This window comes from Globicephala melas, chromosome 3, assembly GCF_963455315.2.
Source record: "Globicephala melas chromosome 3, mGloMel1.2, whole genome shotgun sequence".
Lineage (NCBI taxonomy): Eukaryota > Metazoa > Chordata > Mammalia > Artiodactyla > Delphinidae > Globicephala > Globicephala melas.
In genome coordinates, this window is record NC_083316.1 from 126,958,413 (window position 1) to 126,972,313 (window position 13,901).

A 13,901-nucleotide genomic window follows, 5' to 3' on the forward strand; every position below is an offset into this window, starting at 1 on the left:
CTTCAATGCCCAGCTCAGGTGCATCTCCTCAAGGGGGGCTTCTCTTGCTCCAATGATCTCTCCTGCTCCCATACATTTCTGCCCCTTAGTTCACAATTAAGCATCCCCAACCTCAGGGTGTTAGTGGAGTCCTGACCCAACACCGACATATTATATTGATATTTAGCTTTTTATATGTCTCAGAGCACATCCCATTTAGTCTGCAAACTCCTTGAGACAGTGCTTACCTTGTCTCTAGACAGATGATTGATAAAGTTCTGCTAATGTCAGATTGATTTCCAAGCAGCAATCTGGCAATTAAGAGCCTTCAAATCAAATTCCTTGACCCAGTAATTTTACTTAAAAAATACATATACTAAAGTAATAAAGGGTTATACAAAGACTTGTACAGATTATAGTAGAAAAACAGAAAATATCAGATGATAAAAGACTAAGTCATCTGTATGATGGAAAATTATAAAACTATTAAAAATTACACTAAAAAGTTTAAGGACATCTAAAAATGCTAATCAGTTAATACTCATTTAAAACCATCCATGAGTGGTTGGATTAAGAATAATTTTGTTTTATTTTAAGAAGCAGTATAGCACAGTGTTTAAAAACTTGAGCTGTGATGTTAAAAAGGCCTGTGTTTTTAACCTTTGTTCTGTGACCATATTTATATACATTATAGAGTTCATAAGATCAGTTTTCTCATCTGCAAGATGGGAATAACCATAGTATCTACTCTGATAAGACCATGGAGAGAATTAAATGGGGGAAAACTTATAAAATGATCACTGTACCTGACACATAATAGAAGCTAATTCTGAATTCTTACTATTTTTTTTCCTTCTTTTTAATTTTTTGTTTACATTTCCAAGTTTCTGGTATTACTATAAACAGAAAAAGAGCCCTGAAGAATAGTTTTCTTTTTTAAGCTTATTGATTAAGGATAGCCTCTGTTATTACCCACATTATTTTGCTCAAACTGCTCCAAGATAAATATTGGGTTAGATCAGAAGAATTTCTCGGGGACAAAAAAACTGTTAAACCAAGGAGATTAAACAGCTAAAGGTAGATACAGATGGCCCAAAGATTAGGTATTATTCAAAAAGACCTGTATCAGTTTAAGAAGAGTTAAGGATGATTACGTACCAAGGCAGGACGATTGACAAAATCCAAGGTTACTTCCAGCTCAATTTTAAAGACCAACCTTGAGGACAGGTCCAGTTTTAGAGACAACTCTTGGACAAAGGGTACTGTGGATAAAGTAACCACTTACAGAAATCTGCAGATATGTGAACTGGGGGAAGCCTGGGTTCTTTGATAACACTCAGTTTAACTTTCTTCATTGTATGATGAGGATACTAGGGCCCAAAGAGAAGAAGCTATTTGTTGAACAACTAGAGAAAGAGGACCCTCCTTTTCCATGTTCTTTTCCCTCCCACCTTCTCTAGAAGACTCTACCTGCTTTAAATTATCAGCCAGAAACACAATGTACACGCAGCAGAAGCCCATCTGGGTGACTATAAGAAAGAAGCTCACGATACGCCTGAAAGAGAGGAGAGAGAGAAAAAGAAAAAAACTTGTTATAAAAGAAGAGCTGGCTTGTCATTTCCATTTCTGTTCCCAGGGGTTGGTAACCCTCGACCAGCACCCTCGGTCCTGCTACCACAATCAACAATGGGGCAGTAGAAGGGATGTAACAATAGTTCTTTGAAAAACATGTTTCTCAACCACCTCCACACTCTCAACTCAGCAGTGGTAAAATTCTTCATCATCAGGAACCTTGCCCCATACCCAGCTCTGTGTTGATACTAATTGATGTAAGGCAATAGGCACAACTTATTAGCAATCATTAAAATTTTTTCCTACCACGTGCCAGACACCATATTCGGCACTGAAGATACACAGACAAATAACACGTGGTCTTTTCCTCTAGTGGTTTAGAGACTAGTGGGTGAGATGGATAAAAAATAATATGGCGGGACTTCCCTGGTGGTGCAGTGGTTAAGAATCCACCTGCCAATGCAGGGGACATGGGTTCGATTCCTGGTCCAGGAAGATCCCACATGTCGTGGAGCAACAAATCCCGCACGCCACAACTATTGAGCCTGTGCTCTAGAGCCTGCGAGCCACAACTACTGAAGCCTGCACACCTAGAGTCCGTGCTCCACAGCAAGAGAAGCCACCGCAGTGAGAAGCCCGTGCACTGCAACAAAGAGTAGCCCCCGCTCGCCGCAACTAGAGAAAGCCCACATGCAGCAACGAAGACCCAGTGCTGCCAGAAATAAATAAATAAAAAAAATAATAATATGGTACTAAGGGCCATGGTAAAAAGGGCATTTTATCCGAATTAAAGAGCAGACAGCCTTCTTAGAAAAAACCAATACCTGAGCGGGAGTCCCTTGGGAAGAGGAAGAAAGAGAGTGAGAGAAGAAAAAAGGAATAAAGAGGAGGGGCAGATGGTGAAGAAGTAGTGAGGAAAAAGCATTTCAGCAGAGGGATTAGGCAGATTTCTCTAGCTGCCATGTGGAGAGTCCATTGGAGCGGGCAAGACTGAGGATGGGAAGACCAGATAATGGAGGTGAAAGATGGCAGCCACCTGGACAAAGACGTAGCTGTTAGGGTGAGAGAACTGAAAGCATTTTAAGAGATACTAGGGAACTAGAATTTACAGAACCTGGTGACTACCTACATCTAGGGGAAGGAAAAAGGACGTGACTTAAGGTGAGTGACAAGTTTTTAGCTTGGACAACAAAATGAACTGGAAAACTCAGAAGGAAGAACAGGTTTTACGGGAAGAGGAAGAAATGGCACATTCAGTACCTGTATTGTTGAGCTTGAGGTTCCTACAGGAGACATTCAGGAGACAACCACATATTGGGGTCTGGAAATGTTGATTTGTCAGTGATGGATAAAGCCTTGAGAAGGCAAATTAGCGTTGGAAAGTGTGCAGAGTGAGAAGAGAAGGCAGCATTCCAAACCCTAGAGAACACCAACATTTAAAGGGAGGACAGAAACAAAGAAGCCTGCAAAGCAATGACCAGAGAGGTAGGTGGGAAACTAGGATGAAAAAGGGTTTAACAGAAGCCAAGTGAAGAGAGAATGTCTGAAGAAGAGAACAGTCAATTGTACCCACTGCTGCTGAGAGGTTCTCTAGGGCAAAGAAGGTACAATAGGGAGGTCCTTTAGGACATTGATGGAAAGGACTTCAGTAGAAGTATAGGACAGGAAAGCCAGGTGATCCATGAAGGAGGTGTGAATGGGGTGTATGGATGTAAAATTAGAGGGTGGGCTATTCTTTCATAAAGCTAGAGTGTGAGTTCCAGTCTTGAAGGTGCCCGTTTTGTTCATCGTAGTAAACCCACTGCCTAAAGCACTTCCTGACACACTGCAGGTATTCATAGATATCTGTTGAATAATCAGATAATGAATATGAGATAGAGGACGGTGTAAGGTCCAGGAGGCTTTATTAATTTATTATTTTTAAGATGGAGATACATGAACACATTTCAATGTTGAGAGGAAGAGCCCATAGTTCAAAAAAGAAGTTCAAGTTATAGGAGAGGAGATAATAGTGGAGTGAAATTCCTAAATAGAGCAGGAAAATCTACCTTACATGCCCAACAATAGGTAGAAGGATCTGACGCATTGCGACAGGCAAAAGCCACCTCTTGGGTCACACAATTGGGAAAATACTAGAAATCATCCCATAGCCTTCCTAGTCTGCTCATAGGCTGAATTTATTAATTCAGTATGTGAATGGGCTTTGGGTCAAGAGACGTGCCAGACCCATGATGCTCATGAGCAAGGCACGCCTCAGGTAGTGCAGTTTGGGGCATCACAGTTCAAGAGAGACTTTGATAATCTAGAGGTGAGTAGAAAAGAGTAGACAGACAGGGTGGGGAGAGGTGGGAAAACAAAGACAAAAGGGTAGATTTAGTCCCAAGTACCAGGAGACAGAAGGCGTTGACTGTTTCCATCATCTCCAAAAGCAAAAAAGTGGAGGTTGCAGGAGGTAGACTTCAGCTCACCAAGGAACCCTCAACGTCTTGGTCTTTTTCTCTCTTTTCTTCTCACTATATACTCTCTCCCTAAGAGACCTCTTCTGTCCCCTGGCATCATAGCTGATGACTTCAGTGTCTCCTGCATGAAGACAGGTTCAAACCTATACATATAACTACCCACTTGACATCTCTGCTTGAATACGCGAAACAGAAGTCATCAGAAGCCTGAGTCAACCTCGACTCTTTCTTTCCTTTCCCCACAACCCTGGGGCCCAAATCATGACCAAATTCACTTTTCTCCATCCCCACTGCCACCAGCTTGGACCCAGCCATCACTGTCACCTGCCTGGACATTGCCAACAGCCTCTTCATGGGTCTAAGTCTATTCTTGCTCCCTTACAATCTCTTCTCCTTACAGAAGCCAGACAGATCTTCAGACAATGCAAATATGATTAAAACAGGAAAGCCTCTGATTAAAACCCTCCAATGGTTTCCTGGTTGCTTTTAAGAAAAGAACAAGACCTTGAAGAGGGTCTAAAATGTACAGCTTGTTTGGGCCCTCGGATCCTTCTTCAGCATCATCTCCCTATCTGCCCTCAAGCTACCTGAAACTGTCACATACTCCCTCTTGCTTCAGGACCTCATAGCTTGCTCCTCTTCCTGGAAGGCCCTTCAGGCTCCTGCCCACTTTTCCCTAGGTAATTCCTCATTCCTAAGAATGCCTTCCTTCAGAACTCATCTCAACTGTTCCATCCTAGGAAGCCTACCTGAACCTACGTACATCTCCTTACCTACTTGGTAGCAACTAGGACTTCTTTCCTTCATGGTACTTATCCCAGTGGCTATTAAGTAACTGTGTCCTAAACTGTTTAAGGTCTGTGTTTCCCATTGGACTATGGATTCTGCACAGGCAAAGCTTTGTTTGCCTTGTTCCCCACAGTATTTCTAGGGCCTGGTACATAGTCGCAACTACATAAATGTGGTTTAATGAAAAAGTGAATGATATTCAAGTTGCATAGCAAAGAAATGAGAACCCTGCATATACAAGGAGTGGGGCTGGATCAGGAAGACTGCCATTGAATCCCTTTCATGTGAAGTCCAGCGTTCTGTGTTACACGAGCCAACTGTCCAGGGAATAGAGCATCCCTGACAGCCACATGTCTTCCCTACTTTGGGCAAAGCAAAAACAAGGTACCTTCCCCAGTGTGCGTGGTTCCGGAGCCAGGTGCTGGGGCTGGCTTCTAGTCCATGCATCACCGTATCCCCGTAGTCCATAAAGGGCTTGTTAAGTCTGCAGGAGAGACTGCATACAGTTACCAAGAGGCAGTTTAAATTAAGTTAATATACTGAAAAGTCAGGAGACACATAGCAAGACAGAACCCAGCTAGAACGGAAAGAACACTGGGGCAGAAACCCAAGTGCTAATTCAGGTTTTGACACCTGGTGGTATTTCCTCGGTGGCTTGTTTTCCTTACCTGTCAAGTGGGATGGTGACTATATAACATGGGTAATAATACACACCTCGCATGGGTACAGTGGTTCTCATATCCTTGATCCCATTGGATCCTCATGACAATTCTCTGAGGCAGGGTTAGGCATGGATTGTTTATGCCCAATTTATAGATGAGCCAAGCAGATAAGCACAGTGGCCTGATTGAGATCACCTAATGAGTCACGTGGTAGAGCTGCATTTAGGTCCCTGCCCCAAATGCTTTTCTCTTTTTCTTGGCCTTGTTGGAAGAAATTAAGAAGTGAACTCTTGTTATATGTGGGATGCTTCTGGGATGTCCCTGAGAACCAAGTACCAAAGGAAGTGACAAGAGGACGGTGTTTTCCTCACCTGTGGCAGAAGCGCTGGGCACACCTGACCAAGATGTGCATACAGTGGCAGGAGATGAAGCCCATGGCCAGCAAACTGAGAGGGCCCACCTGGAGGAAGGGCCAAGGGGCAAGGGAAGAGAGAAGAGAATGGACTTGTGAATAACTCGGCCAGGAGAGATTTGGTAGTGCAGATAATATTCCGGACTCAAAGAATTTTCTAGCAAACTGGTTTGCAAACCCTTTTCAGCAGTAACAGCGATTCTTTCTTTTCTTTTTCCTTTCTTGAAGTATACTTGACTTACAATGTTATCTATTCTTGCAAAGATGCTCTCAAGTCGTACTCTGGGAAAGTGCAAAAGGTAATCACAATGGGGTATTGTGGAAGGAGTAAGGGCTCAGAATTGCGGTCCTTAGTGGCCTCTGAGGTGCCCCTGAGAGCGAGTGCTCTACAGAGCACAGCTGGAAAACTAGTCATAGTCCAACCCTTGCATTCCACAGGGGAGGAAGCTGAGGCCCGGACAGTGGACAACTGACTTGCTGAGGCCACTCAAAGTCTGTGGCAGGGTCAGAACTCAAACCTAGGCTAGATATCTAGACTCCAAGTCTGGACTAAGCTGCCTTTCAGAAAGATTGCTCACTGTAGGCTACTAAAAACCTTTAGAGGCTGTCCTCCTACCTCCTTGCTACCATCCAGTTGTACTGGCCCCACCTGTGGCAGCCCCTCTTACCAGGATGCCTGCATTCTTCATAGCCAGGGGTAGTCCCAGGACCCCTGTGCCTATGTTACCTTTCACCAGGTGAACCAAGGCCTGGAATGCTCTAAAGGAGAGGAAAAAGACATGAGCATATGGGTGTGCAGAGGTGAGGAGATCCAACAGGCATTCTGTCCCAGCGTGCCCACACCTGAGCTGAGCTGGATAGGTGGGCTCCTGGTTGTCTTTCAGTCTCCACGGCCTTTGCTGGCACGCTGGGTCTCGTGTAGGGTGACCAACCATCCCAGTTTGCCCAGAACTGTCCTGGTTTTATCAGCTAACACTTGATATATGCCATTAGAACACTTACTATATAACAGACATTATGCTAAGGATTACATGTATTATCTCATTTAATCCTCTTGTCAAGACAAGGAAGCAGGTTATTGCCCTTATTTTGCAGATGAGGAAACTGAGGAATAGAGATTTTTAAAAAATGACTTACCTAAGGATATATTGGGGAGCCAGAATTTGAACCCAGAACTGCCTCAGAGTCTTTGTTCTTCATCCCACTTTTACTGGACTGCCTCCCGGAAAGGAGCCCAGAGAGATGGGTTAAAGGGACAGCCCCATTTCATAATTGAGGGAAATAAGGCTCAGAGAGGGCAGCGAACAGCCCAAGGTCATAATACTGGTAGCAGATATAGGACTGAACTCAGAGAAAAGGAGAAAGGGCAGGCAGCAAAGAGAAATCATTGTGACTAATGAAGAGGTCAAATGACTTGGTCCCCAGATGGGGTCTGTTGGGACAGGGTTGTTTAGGGTTTGGGCTCCAGAGGGATTTTTTTTTTCCCTCAGGTCAGGACATCAAACTGGGGAATGGCAAGTCTCCTACCTCCGGCAAAAACAAAACCCAACACTCAGACTTTTAAGACAGATGTGAAGGTGGTCCAGAAGACAAGGTCTAAGCCAGCCGGGGTAAAGTTCTAGGGAGGTATCCTCTCTGGTGGTGAATTAACTAAACAACCTACTTTTACACCTCTTTTTACCTGGACAAGGTTAAGCTGAGTATCGGGTTAACATTTATAACTTGAGAAACCTTGGAAATTCCCCATGACAGCCTTCCAAGTGAAGAGACTTACTATGAAGAACAGCAGAGGTATTATGGAAGGAGCCTGGTCTCTGGGGTTGGACAAACCAGGGATTAAAACCCAAGGCTGCACTTCCTTGGTGGTCTAGTGGTTAAGACTCCACACCTCTACTTCGGGGGCATGGGTTTGATCTATTACTTAACTAGCTGTGTTATCTTGGGCAACATGTCCACTCTGCTGAGCCTCTATGAATGTTAGGAGGAATATTTTTGGAAGAACTGCCTCAAACATTCAGGGATTAATATAAATGTTCTTTATATTAATCCCTGAATCCTCTAGCTTCCTGAGGACCTGCCCATTTATTTGTTAAGGGTTAAAGAGAAAAACTGTGGGAGAAAGAGGGTGGAGAGTCTCTGCGTCCCTTTCTCTCTCCCTGTGGGTGTCAACATTGCTGATTGAGCACTGCACCCCACGGCCCTCCAATGATGGACTTGTTTTGCAACTAGGGTCAAAGGGTCACTTGGAACTTTCTAACTAAAGGACTTAGGAAATCTGAATTTAACTCTGGGCCACTCAGACAACTTAATAATGTGGTGAGCTGTGCAAAGCACTGGGCTGGGAGGCAGGAGACCTGGGTTCTAGCCTTAACTCCTTTGGTGACTTCGGACCGTCACTGTAGTCACAGAAGTCAGCTTACGGGCACTAAGCTTGGGGGCTTCCTGCACAAATTGTCTTTGCAGCCACCCTGGGAAGGAGCCAACTGTTATCTCACAGGGGAGAAACTAGAGTACTACGTTCTATCACTTGCTCAGGCTGGTAAGTAGCTAAAGTGGGAATTCAAACCCCGGTGAGCTAACTCCATAGGTACCATGCTTACCCAACCTGTTTATTGCCTCCCTCCAAGCCAGGAGCTAGTTCTGACTTGCTTTCTTTCTTTGATTCTTAAGTAGCTAAAGTTGCCATCAAACCATATCTTATTGGGTTGGCCGAAAATTTCGTTCGGGTTTTTCCATAAGATGTCACTATTCCAACCCAACCGTTCAGGACTGGTTCCCTCAAGGCCTCCGATGGAGAAATAGCCCACCTCAGTAGTGGATGGCCCCAAGGCCTGGAGATCTCACCCTCAGGATCCTGAATTCTTAGCAACCCTGGGGGACTAGTCCTGGGGCAAGTGAACCCCGTCACAACGTCAGTCATTGTGTCCATCCCTGAATGGTCCCACAGGGTGGCAGTGGGAGGAGCTTTGCCTGCCTCTTTCTCCCTCTTTGCTGCACACTCTCCCCCGACCCACATAACACTCAACCTTTCAGATGTAACTGCCACAGGCAACCTCCTTAAATTCACAATGTGTCCCCATTTTGCATATGGGGAAAACTGAGGCTTTGAGAAAGAAGGAGCAGACTCACACCTTGGATGCAAGTGACCTTTCTACTACACCGACAGGGTCAACATTTCCGTCATCAAGCTGCGGAACCTGACCACCACGCCAGCCAGTCGCCCCACCCATTTTCCTCAGTGAACTAGCCACGCTGCTTGAATGGTGGAGGCGAAGGGAGCTGGAGCTTGGCTTTCCTGCCGAAACTCTTCCAGTACACCCCTCCTTATCACGGTCTGAAAGCCTCATGAGTGACCCCCCCACTTCCCCCCACACATACCCCAGGGAGGTGGAAGAAACTAGACTGTTCTACATACTGCGCTTTTGATGTTGTCACTGCAGTTGTCAATGGAAGCACAGGCCCGGGTAACTGCAGGAAGGAGGCAGTGCTTGGTTGTCTGTGGTTTTAGCTCAAGTGTCACCTTCTCCACCAAGAGGCTGGGGATTCTGCCCCTCTCCCGGACATTCTCAGGACTGGCCAGGAGCAAAACTGACTCTAGGGCTATACTTCAATTAAAAAGAAACAGACAGACAGACAGACTCTAGGGCCAGCACTGGAGTCCAGCCCCCATCCTGCCAATGAGCCAGTGTGTGGCCTGGGGTAACTTGCCTTAGTTTCCCCACCTGCACATGTTGGGGGCTACATCACTCTATCCTAAGGGCTTTCTGACAGTCTCCCCTCCTGCCCCTTTACGTTCTCAAGTTGACTCAGTCTCTGACTGTACCTTTTGCAGCTCTGGTTTCCCCAAGGCTGCATGATGGGTTGGGGGTCAGACACACCCGCCTCAGGGTTTTTGCCACTGCAAGCTTCCAGGCTGGAAGGCAGAACTGGGGATGGCAGAAAAGAGCACTCACGTTATGCCCTTGGTCATTTCCAAGTCCGGCGACTCAGAAGGGCTTCCATCCAAGAAACTGGAATCCTTGTTCTGCAACTTCTTGGCACTTTCGGAAGAGGGCTTGAGGTCCAGTTTGAGGTCAACAGCTCCCTGGGGACCCCCGGCACTCTTTGTCATGGACATGGCTGTTCACAAAGAGAGGGCTCCCGGTGATGGTGGGGTCTACACTGAGCAGGAAGGTGTCCAGTCAGGTGCAAACCCCAGCTCAGCGGCGGCTTGTGCCCTTAGCAGGCGCTGGCCAAGCGGGAACGAGGCCCCGCCCACCTCCGCCGGAGGGTGCGCCTCCTGCCCCGAAGAAGCCCAGTGGAAGAGGAGCAATGGCCAGGAGGAGGAGGAGAGGAGGGGAGGGCACTGCGGAGGGAGTCATCCCCGCTTACCTAGCAACAGTAACGGCAACAGCGACTACGACACTGATCATTTTGATAACTACTATTTATTAATCACTTCACTAAGGGATAGATGCTCTTCTAAGTGCTTTACCTATATTTTCTCACTTAGTCCTATAAATTAACTAATGAGGAAATCAGGATCTGAACTAAAGGGACCTGCCTAAGGTCACATAGCTAAAAAAGTGACAGAGTAGGGACGAGAGCCCAACGCGTCAGGCTTTTTAGCCAATAACCTATTTCTACATCCAAGAGAATATCTATCCCGCCCTGCCACCTCCGTTGGGGCAGGGGCTCCGCTTCTCACTGGCTGCATGCCTGCTCTAAGGCATCCTTCTGGGAGCTCCCTTTCTTAAGCTGGAAAAAAAGGAGCACTTACTCACCTCGAACTGCTTCTTAGCTTCTGTGAGGCTCCAGGGAGAGAGGAGTGGGGATTCTTTTGCAAAGGGACGGAGAGGCAGAGATTGTTCAACCCTTAGCCTAGCGCTGGTCTCAGGAAAGGGTGTGAGTTGCCTAAGGTCACATGTGGCAGTCAGGACAGAACTCTGCAGCTAAAGAAGGCTTTGGAGGTTTCCGTTCTCTGTCATTATCTCTGCTTCAGTGACAGATGAATGGGCCAAAATTTCCTCCTCCCTCAAAATCATAGCATTTACTCAGGACACACCATTCCCCACGTCATCATCTCATGTGCCACGAGCTTTATTTAAATGGTCTCACAGCTAACTGGTAGCATTCAAGACAGATTTGTCTGGGCCCCTCCCTCACACGGGACCCTTTCCAAGGTCCTACATGCAATTTTGAATTTGTAATTTTGTGTTCTTTTTCTTAAAGAGGCGCTCTCCACCCCTTACTGCTACCCCCAATCCCCTTCCCAGTGGTATAAGCTTCAGACTCCACAAAGCCTGTCTACTTCTCTGGGTAGCACTGTTATTTTGTTTTTACAGATGTGGAAACTGAGGCTCAGGGAAGTAAAGAATAGCTTGCCCAAGGCCGCAGCAAATCCTCTGCAGAGCCCAAACTCTACCCTAGTCAGATCTTTCTATCTCTGAAGGCTGAGGCTTTGACCACTACACTGACCTATTGGTTTGAATCCTTGCCCCAATCTTCAAGTTTCTTGCCCTGAATCAACTGAAACACTCACTGTGGTTTGAGAAACATCCTCTATTCCCTTGTCCAGCACCATTTACGTGGCAGTATTCCTGGCCTGTGGGGCGGCAGAGATTCCATAATGTGATGTTAATCTCAGATCTCATCCACCGATAGTTCTTTATTCTTGTTCAGGCAACAAGATCAGTAAATAAGATTGTCTTGAGATGTTCAGATATAAGAATAGTTCTTGGGGGCTTCCTTGGTGGCACAGTGGTTGAGAGTCTGCCTGCAGATGCAGGGGACGCGGGTTCGTGCCCCGGTCCGGGAGGATCCCACATGCCGCAGAGCGGCTGGGCCCGTGAGCCATGGTCGCTGAGCCTGCACGTCCGGAGCCTGTGCTCCGCAAAGGGAGAGGCCACAACAGTGAGAGGCCCACGTACCGCAAAAGAAAAAAAAAAAAAAAAAAGAATAGTTCTTGGGACTTCCCTGGTTGCCCAGTGGTTTGGACTTGGCGCTTTCACTGTGGTGGTGGCCCCAGCTTCAATCCCTGGTCAGGGAACTAAGATTCCACAAGCTATGTGGTGTGGCCAAAAAAAAAAAAAAATACTAGTTCTTGCTTTCCTCTCCAGGTTTGGAGAATAACCCTGAGTTAATCTTCAAGCTTTTGGGAACAGGGCTGCTGGAATATTAGAATTTGGCTGGGGCCCTTCCCAGATATCATCACCTACAAGAAAACCTGCAGGGCACTGCCTGCAGACTTCCAGCTTGTTGTACCACCTGTCAGCAGGCAAGAGGGATTCTTCCAGGACGAGAGCCTCCAAAATAAGCCCATCTAGCACCGGTCCAGGCATCTGTAGCTCTGGGTTCCACTACAGCTCTACCATTGTGATCCTGGGAAAGGTACTGCTCCCCTTTCCCCCCTGGTGAAATAGGTACTAGATTATAGAGGGCCTCCAAGGGACTGAGGACCCCAGGGCCTGTGCTTTTCATTCCCACTGGATGCTGAGACGCAGGTCCAGCTCCTCTTGGGTTGGGGCACATACAACTTATGTGAGGACAGCCTGAACTGCCTGACCTCTCCATAGAAGGTGGAACAAATGGGATTTAAGTAATGAGAATCTTTATGACCCTTTAAAGTAAACAGAGAACCTTGTGTTTTTTATTCTTTTACCGCAGTTTGGAAAGTTGGTGTGTTATCAGAATCACCTGGGGAGATAGTAAAGCACACAGAGACCCAGACTTATTGAAGTAGGGAGAATTCGAGCCTTTCTATTTTTACCAAGTTCCCCAGGTGGTTCTGATACTGACCAGAGTTTGAGTTCCACTACTCTATGGCCTAGGAAGAATTGCCCCTCTTTAATAGATTAGAGAACTGAGGCAGACAGCCGGGGAATGCTTTGCCTGAGGTGGTACTGAGTTGGCCAAAAAGTTCGGATTCCTGTAAGATGTTACGGAAAAACCTGAATGAACTTTTTGGCCAACCCAATATAATCTGGTGGAAATGAACACAAGTACTCTTTTGGGCTGGAAGATAGGGACTTCAAAAACAACAATGAAACCAACACTCAGGTGGAATTTATTACCCCATCCTTGTTTCCTCAGCCACCTTTTCATAGCCTGTGGTTGTTTACTATGGCTCTCCTGTTGCCTAGATAAAAATGATAATACACTCACATGTGCCTAGCTCTAGACTAAGTGTGTTACATAAGGTAGGCACTCTTATTATCCTCATTAGATGAGGAAACCGAGGCTCAGAAAAGTTTACTTCACTTGCCTAAAGGCAGGGCTCTGATTTGAATCCAAGTCTCTGAAGCTGTAGTTTAGTTATTCCCATGTTCCCTTATATCCCTAGTGCATAGTAGAAACTCTAGAATTAAAACAAAACAAAACAAAACAAAACCCTCCCATGTACATAGTTTATGTGGTTCAAGACTTTGGGGTTTCATGCATCAATCAAATTTCCAAATGAATTTTAGGGCCTGCCATTCCAGTTCTGCAAGGATTAGGCCATTAGCCACTGCAGTCGCCCACTGACAGTTCACCCTGAAGGAAATTCAGGAAGCATTCTATGCTTTGACTGGCTCTAGATAGTTAAAATGCATATCTAAAGAATAATTTCAATGAACTCAGATGCTTGCATCTTCCCATACAAAGAAAAACACTAAAATTGTTAGCTTGAGATGTGTGTTCTTTGTGATTATCTTTTGATGCTTGACTATGTGTTTTTTTGTTTTTCCAGCAGAAAAACTCATATATCCTGGCGCCTCCCTTATCTCTTTGGATAAGATACCTCAGAGGTATCTGAGAGGCTGTCTCTTGGGCTACAGTCCTCAGTAAGGTCCCTGAATAAAACTTAACTTGCAACTTTTACGTTGTGCATTTTTTCTTTCAGTCAACAGTTTTGGTGACCATGAAAGGATTCAGAGAAGACTTTTCTCCTTTGAACTCTATGAGGGTCCAGAGTCTTGGTACTAGCAGACGCCCCTTGTGCCTGTCTGCCTCGTCAGTGATTCCAGATGAATTTGGTTGAGTCTCTCCCGGGTCCTGGATCTCCCGTTA

At 45.9% G+C, this 13,901-nt stretch overlaps 1 protein-coding gene across 6 annotated transcripts in view; it reads right to left on the reverse strand.

Moving 5' to 3' along the window:
• LOC115840783 (proton-coupled amino acid transporter 2) overlaps nucleotides 1-13,901 on the reverse strand; it is a 75,507-nt gene that overhangs the window by 18,827 nt on the left and 42,779 nt on the right. For all 6 annotated transcript variants that reach the window (XM_060296506.1, XM_060296505.1, XM_060296509.1 and 3 more), the window contains 5 exons: nucleotides 9,827-9,992; nucleotides 6,542-6,632; nucleotides 5,833-5,921; nucleotides 5,188-5,283; nucleotides 1,450-1,534 (listed from right to left, as the gene is read on the reverse strand). In XM_060296506.1, the coding sequence (XP_060152489.1) occupies nucleotides 1,450-1,534; nucleotides 5,188-5,283; nucleotides 5,833-5,921; nucleotides 6,542-6,632; nucleotides 9,827-9,992 (527 nt within the window). The remainder of the gene's footprint in view (nucleotides 1-1,449; nucleotides 1,535-5,187; nucleotides 5,284-5,832; nucleotides 5,922-6,541; nucleotides 6,633-9,826; nucleotides 9,993-13,901) is intronic.